The 12,897-nt window shown below is 45.5% G+C and overlaps 1 protein-coding gene across 3 annotated transcripts in view; it reads right to left on the bottom strand.

Moving 5' to 3' along the window:
- EHMT2 (euchromatic histone lysine methyltransferase 2) overlaps positions 1–12,897 on the bottom strand; it is a 66,434-nt gene that overhangs the window by 16,497 nt on the left and 37,040 nt on the right. For all 3 annotated transcript variants that reach the window (XM_087952880.1, XM_087952881.1, XM_087952882.1), the window contains exons 14-21: positions 10,098–10,289; positions 9,758–9,840; positions 8,552–8,658; positions 6,432–6,554; positions 5,170–5,271; positions 4,959–5,063; positions 2,144–2,298; positions 1,726–1,893 (exon numbers count right to left, since the gene is read on the bottom strand). In XM_087952880.1, coding sequence (XP_087809006.1) covers positions 1,726–1,893; positions 2,144–2,298; positions 4,959–5,063; positions 5,170–5,271; positions 6,432–6,554; positions 8,552–8,658; positions 9,758–9,840; positions 10,098–10,289 — 1,035 coding nt within the window. The remainder of the gene's footprint in view (positions 1–1,725; positions 1,894–2,143; positions 2,299–4,958; positions 5,064–5,169; positions 5,272–6,431; positions 6,555–8,551; positions 8,659–9,757; positions 9,841–10,097; positions 10,290–12,897) is intronic.

Below are 12,897 nucleotides of genomic sequence, written 5' to 3'. Positions count from 1 at the left end.
TGTATGACCTCACAGATGTGTAAAGAAAAGCTGCCCACTGTTTCACTTAACAGTGAAATTCACTTAACAGTGAAATCAGTTGATTTGCCGATCTCAATTGTGATTGCTAAATGAAATGAAGCTTCCACCTAGTTTTTTTGGCTTACTTTCAGATGCTATGCAGTATAAATCTAAACCCTCATTGCTATTAAATGTCGGGTATCTAGTTTCTCTCTGCCTCCTGATAAACTCCTCTGTTTGCTTAAATCAAGGGTCTTCAAACTTGGCAACTTTAAGACTTGTGGACTTCAACTCCCAGAGTTCCTCAGCCAGCTTTGCTGGGAGTTGAAGTCCACAAGTCTTAAAAGTTGCCAAGGTTGGAGACCCCGGATTAGAAGCAGAGGTTTTGCAACAGCTAATCTCCCGTCTTGCGATACAGGATCCAAAACAGAGACTTTATTGTCAGCTCTGCCTGTTGCTTACAGGACACAATTGTGGTAGCTCTCCCGGGCAGCTATATGCAGAGACACATCTTCCCACATCTTTTGTGAAGTGGTTTTCTTAAATACTTGCTCTATACCTACTGGAAGTGACGAAACGGGCCTATTATTCATCCTGCAAACCCTGCAGAGGCTTTTTTCAAGCCTCTGGGAGGCCGAAAAAGGCCTCAAACCAGCTGAAAAATCAGCTGTGAGGTGCAGTGCAGGTAAGGGGGCAGCGTGTGTGTGTGTGTGGGGGGGGGAAATTGCGCATGTATGCGCAGGGTGTGTGTATTGCCTTCTGGGTGCTGGCACGTGAGCGCAAGCGTGCCCACAATTTTTGGCACAGGAGCCCAAAAAGTTTAGCCACCACTGATGTAGGGGCTATAATAAAATGGAAAATACTGTATATACTGTATATTTGCAAATAATGTTAGAAATGAAATGTAGGAATAATTATACGGCATATAGAATAGTAACTTATACAATTAGAAACTATTTTATTATAAGTGAATACTGTTACCGGAATGCTGTAATGAGTGGAAATGTGGTTTTATGGTGAAATATGACTAATAAAAATTTACTTTGGGAAAAAAGCCATAAAATGGGGCAAAACTCACTTAACGAATTTCTCACTTAGGAACATAAATTCTGGGCTCCGTTGTGGTCATAAATCGAGGACTACCTGTACTGCATTCTTTTTTTTCTTTCTTTCTTTCTTTTTAAGTATAAGTTTTTTATTTATCCATGAACATTTTGAATACAGTGTATTGTCAGGGCATACCATTTGCAGAAAAGCGAAAAAAAGAGACAAACCAAAATATTAATGCACATACTGATAACAATAGTGGTGGTATAACAGAATAATTTTAACTAGTTTTCGCATTCTAAAACCACTGCGCCACCATCGCTCTATGAAACCGAAACTCAACCAAATGTGCTTGCTGTCAGCTCTGAGTTCAGCTGCCATAAGAATGTGAAAAATGCAATGCCAGTGGGGGCGAGGGAGTTGAACAGCCAAAGTTATTTAGTATGTCGCATTAAAAAATTCCACCTGCAGTTAATTGGTTCTCGTGATTTATGAAGTTTTTATGAATTTGGGAGACGGGCTGGAAATGAGTTTCAGTTTTGAAAATGCCGTCGATGTACCAGAGCTGTTCCTAATAAATCAATTGGAGATTAGAATTGTCTCGGAGTGATTGATTACCATGGACAATTTCTGGATGCCTAACACTTGTGTGCCTACGTTCCACCTGACCACCTTTACCTGCTGATGATGCGTTCCGTGCGCACCGAACGGTTAAGGATGCCTCGACGGATCTTGCGATTGAGTTGAAGGGCAAACCAAACATCCGAGTTCTCCAAGGTCAGGTCCACGGGCAAATCCCCCTCCTTGTTCCGGATTTCCGTGTCAGCTCCCCTTGACAGGAACAAGCTGTGGGAGGAAGGAGGACGTAGTAGATTAGAACAGGGGTCTCCAATCTTGGCAACTTTAAGACTTGTGGACTTCAATTCCCAGAGTTCCTCAGCCAGCTTTGCTGGGAGTTGAAGTCCACAAGTCTTAAAGTTGCCAAGGTTGGAGACCCCGGATTAGAAGCAGAGGCTTTGCAACAGCTAATCTCTCTCCCGTCTTGCGATACAGGATCCAAAACAGAAACTTATTGTCAGCTCTGCCTGTTGCTTACAGGACACAATCGTGGTAGCTCTCCCGGGCAGCTATATGCAGAGGCGTGTCTCCATGGAAATTGACCGCGTGGAGGTCACACTGGGCATTAAGCAAGACCTCGGCAATCTCCGCGCTTCCTGTGAAGGAGGCCCAGTGCAAGCAGATATTCTCTTCCTGGAGGGAAGGAGAGGAAGGCGTTAAAGAAAAACGACAGGCAACGGGACGGGTGTCCAAACTTCTGCATGTTCCCTCATAGAGGCCTGTAAAGATCTGCAGAAGGTCTCCTCTATCGCTCTCAGCAGTAGCCCCTAGGAGGGACCCCAAAAGGCAAGATGGCTTCCCTGACTAGCAGGCCCAAAGCCTGACTGTCCATCAATTTCGCATGCGCGTACAAAGAAACGAGACTTCAATGGCACTGCCATATCTACCATCCTTTTACTCCCCTTCCCCCTTAGCAGTGTTACTTTCCTAATTGCAAAGATTTCTTTTTAAGCAAGGGCCCAACAGCAACGGGGTGACCAAACCCAGAGGTCTCCAATAGCACTTAAACTTGTATACCGCTACACAGTGCTTTGTAGCCCTCTCTAAGCGGTTAACAGAGTCAGCATATTACCCCACCCAACAATCTGGGTCTCATTTTACTGACCTCGGAAGGATGGAAGCAGTGGTGGTGTTCTACCGGTTCGGCTCGGTTCTGGCGTACCGGTAGCGCCGAAGAGCAGTGGAGACCAAACCGTTTCTCTCCGATGCTCTAATGTTGGGCCCTCCATACTGTCCTTCATTCGCTGCTTTTGAAGCGCAGCTGCTTTGCGCGGCAAGGCAGATCGCCGCGCGGCAGCTGCTGAAGCGACAGGGAGAGTGCAGGATTGCAGGAGGTGAGTCGGAAAGCCTCTGCGCCTGCGCAAAGTGCATGTTTGGCACACGCACGCAAAGCCACGCCCACCGAACCGGTGGTAAACATTTTTTGAAACGCACCACTGGATGGAAGGCAACCTTGGTGTCAGCCAGCGGTGGGATTCAAAATAGTGTTGCCATCGGTTCGGTGGGCGTGGCTTGGTGGGCGTGTTTTGCAGAGGCATTTGCGCAGGCACAGAGGTGTTCTAACTCGCCTCCTGGAAGCCTGCACGATCCCAGTTGCTTCAGCAGCTGCCGCGCGGCACTATTCTGTGCCACGCAAAGCAGCTGCGCTTCAAATTCAATAGATAAATGTTGTGACTCAGAGGTTTGAACCTGCTCTGTCAGAAGACATAGGCTCGAGTGATGAGGAAGATCTGGCATTACGGTTTGAGCCTGCCTTGTTGAGTGACATAAATGGGAGTCAGGAGGAAGAGGAGGACTTGGCATTGGGGTTTGAACCTGCTTTGCTGGAAGTTTCGGAATCCTCATCCTCTCCAGGACCTTCCTCATTAGTTATGCCTCAGGTGTTGGCAGATAAGCAGGAGAAGGTGTCGGAGTCCTTGGATGAAGATCAAACCGAAGAATGTTGGTTTGATGCAAGGAACAGACGTAAGCAGAAACGTCAAGCACAAACTGGAAGGAGATGTCGAATCAGGGACTGAGGAAAGAGACTGACACGCCCCTCAGGGAATATAAGGAGGCGTGTTAGCTTTGAATCCCCGTTCGGGTCAAACTTGTTAATTTGCGTCTGCAGTTTGGACAAAGTAATTCTGTTTGCCGTTTGTCTCTGATTTATAGTTCTGCTCGTTATCAGAATTTGCAGACAGCTTCTGGGAAAACTGCCAACGACGAATTCAGCCAAAGGAAAGTTAACTCTGTTGTTCCTGATATTGTCTGTTCGTGTTTTTTCCTTTGGACATTTGGACTCTCACCTCGTGGCCACAGGTGAGACAGAACAGATAAAAGTGAGTATGGGAGACCAAGCGGGCGGGTGGGCCCAACAGCAGAAGCGGCGGAAAGAACGGGTTTGGTCTCCGCTGCTCGTCGCTCCTACCGGCTCGCCAGAACTGGGCTGAACCGATGGAATTACCACCACTGGTGTCGGCCTGCATCTTTGCTTGCTGCCAGCTGCCATGGAAATGGTGGGAGGGGGAGCAATGGGCACTTGAGAGGAGGAAGCATGCAGGAAGGTGCAAGTGGAAATTTTCCAGAAGCGATAAAGCTGCCAGCTTGGATTTTGTTTACCATCCTCACAAGGACAGCTGCCCTAGCTTCGGTATGCAGAAGGGAGGAACAGCGCACCTGAATCAGAGCCTTTCCCAAAACATCTTCTTGGCCGATGATTGAACTCTGGTTGCCTGGCTACAAGGGGGAGGGGCATATCTAAGACAGGGCTGTCAAACTCCCAGCCCACGGGCTGGATGCGTCACACACTGCCCACGCCCGGTTTAGCGAAGGGGGAAAAAGTCCTGATACGTCACGTGACGCTTCTGTGACGATGTGAGTTTGATACCTCTAGGGTTTGTTTCAATTTGGTACTTGGGGCGTTTTTTTGCTTCAGATCTTGTCTGACTTAGCTGTGTTCAGCTCCTTACTAGTAAAAGTACCTTTTCTCTACTTTTCATGGAGTCGAGGGTTTCCCTTTCCTAGGGATTGAACAGAGGCAGCACTGACACTTGGCAACTTTAAGACTTGTGGACCAACTGTGGCTGGCTGGAAATTCTGGGAGTTGAAGTCCACAAGTCTTAAACTTGTCAAGGTTGGAGATCCCTGGACAAACCAACCTTGTCCATTCTGTTTTGCAGATAAATCCAACCAGATATCCCACCCATCCCCCGGGCTACAGTTCGGGCTCCCGGGAACAAATCTCACTCGTCTCTGTTTTAACTCAACTTCGCAAAACCTGGTGCTTCCCCAGGAAACCCAAACTCACGTACGTTGTCAGTCAAGGTGACGTCAGCTCCTCGGGTGAGCAACATACGGATCACTTCAATGTGCTTATGCTCGGCAGCCCAGATAATGGGGGTCCAACCTCCATTATCCTAAACAAGGAATAGGAAAAACAAGTATTGTGTGAGAGTCCAGGGAGAGCTGGGTGAAGCTTGTAGCCACTGTCAGCAACCAAGGGAAACCAGCCTCCTCACTTACCTGGGCATTGACATCCACCTGTCCCGTGGAAAGGAGCAGGCTGACCATTTCCACATTTCCATTCTTGGCAGCATGATGAAGACAGGTAGATCCATCATCCTCCTTTTGGCAGTAACAAAAGGAGGATGAAACACCATTAATTTAAGTTGCATGTAGGCACTTCCACTCCCCGAAGTGACTCCCGCCCTACTTTTATCATTCTCATAACACAATGATGGAATCCCGAACTCTAGTCCCACAAGAAACAGCCTTACAAGCTTGGATTCATGCGTTACACTAATTTTTGTGTGATTTTTTTTTGGCTTTAGCTCAGGGTCTTTTATAAACCTAGTCAATATGGTTTGCACCCAATGGCTTGGTATTATGTGCAATCCAGCCCATTTCTGATAGGCTCAACAAACTATGGTTGAAGCAAACCAAGGTTTAACCCCATCACTGAGTTATTCTATTAAACCACCTGGAACAGTATTGTTAATCCAGGATGTTGGAAATGTGCGGTTGTTTTGGAAAAGTTAGTATTTTCTACCAAAGGATGTAGCAATATAGGTTACTATTGCAGAAATCAATCCTGTGATATCTTACAATAATATATTATGCTGTTTATTTCACCATTTCTCAATCTTTGGCAACTTTAGGATGTGTGGACTCCAATTCCCATGCTTGCCGGGGGAATTCTGCGAGTTGAAATTCACACATCTTAAAGTTGCCAAGATGAGGGAAATATTGTCGAAGTTTCAGTGGTGAACCAGTGGCTATTGATTAAAATATAAGATAGGTTTGGTTTTTTAAAATTTTCCTTTCTTAGTTTCTATGTTTGATTTTCTTAAGATTAAATACTGTTTTGTTACAAAAAAAGATGAAAAAAAAAAGCATTTTTGAGGTGAACGTCAAGTTTTTGAGGAGAAATTATTTCAATAGAGCGCAAGCCGGTTAAGGCACACACATTTGTTCCTCCACCAAACTATGATTTTTTTCAAACATAGCACACATTGCAAAGAAATGATACAATCAGCTACTTTGTATACATTATGTTGAAGACTCTCATTCTTTTAAAAGCAGCAAGACACATAGAAATGAAACCACAGTGTACCAAAACAACTGAACACATACAATTTCTTCTTGTCACATTAAGGACTTTTCCAGAAGAAAAAAATCTTGCACTGACCCCCATTAAGAAATAAAATACCCCCTCCCCCTCAATTCCCTTCTATACAGCCCTCCTTCCACCAAAAGATCATTTCTAAAATCATTTATCTCCTAACCTTTGTGTACACACAACCTCCCCTCTTGACCAAGTAACGTGCGAGCTCCACATGGTTGTTTGCAACCGCTTCCATTAAAGGGGTTCGACGCAACTTGTCCACCGTATTTATGTTGGCTCCAGCCTGCCGGAGGAAATATTTATGATTTATTATTAATTGATTTGTTGACTTGTTCAACTGGATACATAGGAAATCCTAGTTTAGTGACTGCCTTGGATAGTAACAGTTTGCAATTCTCGCGTTAAGGAAGAATAATTTTTCCACCAGTGCCTGTATTTAGGACAACAAAAATCTTCAGTGCGAAACTGATTAAGGTCTGGTCAGTTTCAGCAGCAGCTGAGAGACCGCCAGGAAGGTTCTAATGAACTAATTATAAGGTCCCAGAGCTGAGCTTGTTAATTAGCACATTTTAGGAAAGGGTTGGAAGCAGAGGTGGGATGTTACCGGTTCTGCCGAGCTGGTAGCGCCGAAGATCAGCTGAGTCAGAACCGTTTCTCTCAGGCGATCGGCTGCTGGGCCCGCCTGCTCAGGCTCCCATACTGACCTTTATTTCCTGCTTTTGAAGCGCAGCTGCTTTGCGCGGCACAGCAGATTGCCGCGCGTCAGCTGTTGGAAGACACAGGGAGCGTGCAGGATTGCAGGAGGTGAGTAGGAAAGCCTCTGTGCACATGCAAAGCGTGCGTTTGGTGCATGCGACGCATGCAAAGTGTGCTTGCGCGCCCACTGAACCAGTGGTAAACCACTTTGCAACCCACCGCCGGCTGGAAGGCATAGAAAAGTACCCCAGGAAGTGACCATTTGTTTAAGGGGCAAAAAAGCAGCAACCCCACCCCCCAAACAGAACAGGATACCATCCAAGTGAACTTTAATTTGAGTGAGACTGTAGGATCTTACAGCATCTTTGTCACTCTCTCTATCACTGGTTTGCTTAGTGACTGTGTCAGCAACCAGAACAATTGCAGTTGTTCAGCAAGGACTATTCTGTGCCAATTTGATTTGATGGTTTGATTGCTTATTGTACCCTATGACTATCATGAAGTGTCATACCTTATGATTCTTGACTCCTGACGAATGTATCTTTTCTTTTATGTACACTGAAAGTATTTACACCAAGACGAATTCCTTGTGTGTCCAATCCCATTTGGCCAATAAAGAATTCTATTCTATATTTAATATACTGAATATTCAACACCTCTGCTCTCTCGCTCTCAGCAAACCCAGAACTGTGTATTTCCCTCCTTTAACCTTTCCATCCCTTCCTCTTTCCAGAAGTTCATTTAGTGACTGTTCAAAGTTACAACGGCGCTGGAAAAAAAGTGACAGGTCCGTTTTTCACCCTTATGATCATTGCAGCATCCCCCAGGGTCATGTGATTAAAATTCAAACGCTTGGCAACCGACTCATACTTATGACGGGTTGTTGTGTCCCGGGGTCATGTGATCCCCTGTTGCGACCGCCTTGCAAGCAAAGTCAGTAAGGATGCCAGATTCACTTAACCACCGTGTGATTGTTAACAATGGCAGTGATTCACTTAACAACTGCGGCAAGGAAGGTCGTAAAATTTACTTAACAAATGTCTCACAAGCAACATCAATTTTGGGCTCCATTGTGGTCGTAAGTCGAGGACGCTGTAGAACTTCCACACAGAGGTTAAAATCAGGAGCAAGTGAGGAAGAGGTTCAGGTGGAGCTGTCTCACTTAACAACAGAAATCTGGGGCTCAATTGTGATCGTAAGTTGAAGACTACCTGCACATTCAAATCTACATGTGGGTTGCACGTAAATCTGAACTGCCCTTTCTCAAAACCGGCTGCAGAATTTCCAAACAGCAGCAAACCGGTGCAATGTATTTTATAGAGTAGAATACTATAACTGGAAAAGGAGTGAGATGATTCAAGGAGATAGTATATATTTCTTTTTACTGTCAAATTTGCCTGCAATGTTTAAACTGCTGAATGGGGGTTTACCTCCTTCAACTCAATAAGTTGGTGAAGGATATTTATTTACTTCTTGCTCAGGGGCTGGTGTTGCCAGCTCTAAAAGTCAAGCCCAGGACAAACCAAGGAAAAAAGGAAACCCAGTAGATCCCAGAGGCCCGGGTTTATTTACACACAGACAAACCTGAAGCAAAACATGGCAGATTTCCATGTAGCCCTTCTGTGCTGCAGCATGCAGTGGGAAACGCTTACTTTGTTGCTCAGTCTGGAAATTGGGGTCTAAGCTGTCTACTGAGGGGGAAAAAAAGAGAGAGAGAAGATAAGTGACAACTAAAAAGGAAAAGAGAATAAACAATTGTCCCAATTGGCTAGATTCATGAAAATAAAATGGTACATTTCAACCCCCTAAGGAAATACTGAAAGAAACACCTTTCTTTTACCAACTCTTGATGGCTGGCTGGGGAATTCTGGGAGTTGAAGTCTAGAGACATCTTAAATGTCTATGGAGATTCTCAATCATCCAGGTCATGGTTGTCCCAAAGATGCTTTTTTTCCAAGAGGCAACTGGAGTTTCTGGTTTTTTTCTTTGAAGACGTTTCGCTTCTCATCCAAGGAGCTTCTTCTTCATTGATTCATTCTTCAGAGCTGAAGAAGCATCTTGGATGCAAAGTGAAACGTCTTCAAAGAAAAACCCGAAAGTCCAGCTGCCTCTTGGAAAAGCACCTTTGGGACAGACAATCTTAAAGTTAGTAAATTTGAAAAACACTGAGGAAACCCAATAGAAAGCCCTTATTCAGGGGTGGGCTTCACATTTTTTAGCAAGGGGCTCTCTGCCCTAATGATTGGCTGGGTGGGCGTGGCTGGGTGGTCATGTGGCTGGGTGAGCATGGCTAGGTGGTCATGTGACTGGGTGGGTGTGGCCAACTCGATGTTGCTTCTTTGCCCTAACTACCTAAAAAAAGATATATACCAAAAAGTTGTTTATTATTTTGTGCATTTAATACTTAAATAAAAGTCTGGGTGAAACAAGGCTTAATAGCAGTGACTGAGAGAGGGATCTTGGAGTCTTAGTGTAGTTTCTGGTGAGTTAGGTGATTCTTCTTATTTGGGAATTAATCCCCTCGGAGGCTGGTGGCTATGTTATCTGATTTTCTCAATGGCTCTTACACACTTTTACGAGGTGTGAAATGTTCTTGGCTGAATGCCCAGAAGTTCAATTAAGCCTATTAAGAGCTTTCCCTTGCTGCTTGTCTTTCTGAGGTTACTGGGAGCTCTCCGAGCCCTGCACAGTCTTAGCTAGGAGAACCCCTAGCAGCTCACCCCTGCCCTTATTCCTATCCCCGGTCTCCCCATTCCCCATTCCAGCAGGGAAGTGGGCAAGGCAACTTACACAACATCAGGACCACTTTCTGCAGTTCCCCTTGCTTAACGGAGAGGTAGAGCTGACGCGGATGGAATCGCAGCTTCTTGCGCCTGGGAGCGATAGAGGAGAGACGAATCAAAGAGAAATAAGGCCAATGAAGCCTGGAGAGAAAGACAAACTGGAAGGCAAGAGACAGGGCAGAAGGGGAAAACCATGGCAACTCGGCACCCATTTAAGCGTTCTCACTTTGCTTTGTTGCCGAGGCCGGACCTCTGCTATCAAACAACGAATGTTTGCCGGAATAATGCTAATGATAATCCTGGTCTTAAAATCAAGGCAGAGAGGGTGAGAACAGTGGCTTGCTTACCTTTCGGATTCCTGTACCACCAGGGCTCGCTCTAGCTGCTCCCTTCCAGCCCCCACTGGCAATCCTTGTGCTGAAAGCACAGCTCCGTTAGGAAGAGTCAGCCGTGGTCCCGCGCTATCAATACCTGGGCCACCGAAGCCCGCCGTATCATTTGGCGGGTGTTCAACACCTGAGCCCCCACGCATCCGAGCACTGAGGGAAGAAGGCCAAACAGAGCCAGTAAGAAAGATTCCAAGCTAAGAAATCATAACGTCGTAAGTACAGGTGTCAACTCATATTTCTATGGTCTTTTTAGAGTTGCCAACAGAAAAGAAGAGGGGAGAAGTGGGCAGCTTGCATTCCATAAATGTTTTTAAAGATAGTTTCTAGGTGACTGAAGTTTCTGCCGCATAAAATTCTAACTGGAGAGCATGCTGGATGACTCTTGGCTATGGATGTGTCCCATTGGAGAATATGAATTATGATACACCCAGGGGGTGGGGGAAAAACCAGGGTCAAGGGTGACAATGAATGATGTGTCTCAGAGTCGGCTACACCCAGGCAGCGCTGGCATGTTTACTCCTAATAAATCTTCTTTAAGCTTTGGAAGTTTGGCTAGAGACTCATGATTTAAATGGGGGTAACTATTGGAGCCCTGACAAGAATGACCACAACTGCGTCACAAATTTCTGTTAAGCAAGACGGGTGAGTGAGTTTCATCTCATTTTACGATTTTTCTTTGCCACGGTTGTTAAGCTACCGTGGTTAAGTTAGTAACGTGGGTGTGAAGTGAATCCGGCTTCCCCATTGACTTTGCTTGTCAGAAGGTCACAAAAGGGGATCGCGTGACCTTGGGACACGGCAACCGTCGTAAATATGAGCCAATTGCCAAGAGTCCAAATTTTGATTGCGGGATTACGGGGAGGCTACAACAGTCGTTAAGTGTCAAAAAACGGTCCTGGCTCACTTTTTTCAATGCCGTTTTTACTTTTGAACAGTCACTAAATGAACTAAGTGAGTCGAGGGCCACCTGTATGTGGTGGAATTTACAGCTAGAGTGTGAAGTGGGAAGAGACTGGTGAGCTTGGAATCCCTGCAGTTGTGCAAGTGACCGAGATCTGATTCCCTCTAAGGCAGGGGTGTCAAACTCAAGGCCCGAAGGCCGGATTCAGGCTGTGGGGCTGCCCTGGAAACAGTGAAAGACTGGCCTACATGCCCCCCCACCCCCCGACCCTTTGCTGGCAGAGAGTTGCAGGAGGCCATCGCAGCTGGAAATGGAGCTTGGGAGCCAGTTTTCACCGGCAGAGCGCTTGGGCCACCACAGGCACCCCCGAGACAAGTGACGTCGAGTTGGCTCACCCTGGCCACGCCCACTCCAGTCCCCTCCCCACCCATGGTGGTCAAACACAACCCTAATGCGGCCCTCAATGTAATCGAGTGTCAGGATTCCAGCAGTTACTCCAATTAAATCATGAGCCTCAAGCCACACTCCCAAAGCTAAAAAGGATTTATTAGAAGTTAACATTCCGGCATTAGCCTGGGCGTTTGACACCCCTCCTCTAAAACACCTGAAGGCTGTTCCCAACAGAATGCAGTCAGCCTGGCAAAATTCTTCTAAACAGGCAAGCAACAATAAAGAGAAGCAACTCTGATCAGGTCACAGTGTCGTTCTGTTTCCTTGTGCCTGATAATTAACCTTCGTGTCCCCTTTGGTGTTGTGACAAGACACAGTTCATCAGTTTTGCGTCGTCGCAAGCTGTACAAATAACACAACGACATACAGAAGAATACAACCAGTGGTAACCAGTAGGAAAAAACATGGAACTTAAGTCTAGAAAATCAGGAAAATGTGAAAGAAAAAAACTCATGATGGTCCTGCCTTGATTTTCTTTGGTATAAGAGGAAGGAAAAGAGAAATGCTGGGAGGTTTCCAGATTCTGTGATTATAGCCGAAATCGATGTTCCTCAACCTCAACGAGTTTTTAAGAGGTATGGACTTCAATTCCCAGAATCCCAGCATGGCTGGCTGGAGAATTCTGGGAATTGAAGTCCACACCTCTTAAGCCTGCTAGACTGAGAAACACTGGCTTAGATCAATTAGGTAGAGTAGAGTAAAGTAGAGTAGAATAGAATAACTGATATGGAATAGAACACAAGAATGAGCATGAAATTGAATTTGTGTCTGTATGAAGAAGTGTAACCCGGGACCATGCTATTTTCAAAAAAAGATATTCTATTTGTATTATGTTTTTTGTGTGAAACCCCAAATAAAATTTTCACACACAAAAAAGAATAGAATAACAGAGTTGGAAGGGACCTTGGAGGTCTTCTAGTCCAACCCCCTATTCAGACAGGAGACCCTACACCACTTCAGACAAATGGTTATACAACATCTTCTTAAAAACTTCCAGTGTTGGAGCATTCACAACTTCTTGAGGTAAATTGTTCCACTGATTAATCGTTCTCATTGTTGGGAAATTTCACCTTAGTTCTAGGTTGCTTCTCTCCTTGGTTAGTTTCCATCCATTGATTGCTTCTTGTCCTGTCCTCAAGTGCTTTGGAGAAGAATTCTAGTATATCTTGGGGATCTGTTTCTTGATCTGGCCGACTTCAGAGGGCTAACAGGATGTCACTGGAAAGGAGTGAGGCTGAAAACCTTTGAAAGCTTTTGGGTGCATATTTGTGGAGAACGGTGGAATGGAGGAACTTTGGAGTTTACATCAACCCTCCTAAGCTTTGCTCAAATGTGGCCCTTTTGCCGCCTGCGAGTTCTAGCAGTGCCACTTTTCTTTTATGGGATTTAGGGACAGGAAAGGAGAAA

The sequence above is a fragment of the Notechis scutatus genome, chromosome 2 (genome assembly GCF_049901735.1).
Source record: "Notechis scutatus isolate UNSWTSFEM ecotype Mainland chromosome 2, rNotScu1.2, whole genome shotgun sequence".
In the NCBI taxonomy this organism is placed as follows: Eukaryota; Metazoa; Chordata; class Lepidosauria; order Squamata; family Elapidae; genus Notechis; species Notechis scutatus.
This window is presented reverse-complemented; position numbering and strand designations above follow the sequence as displayed.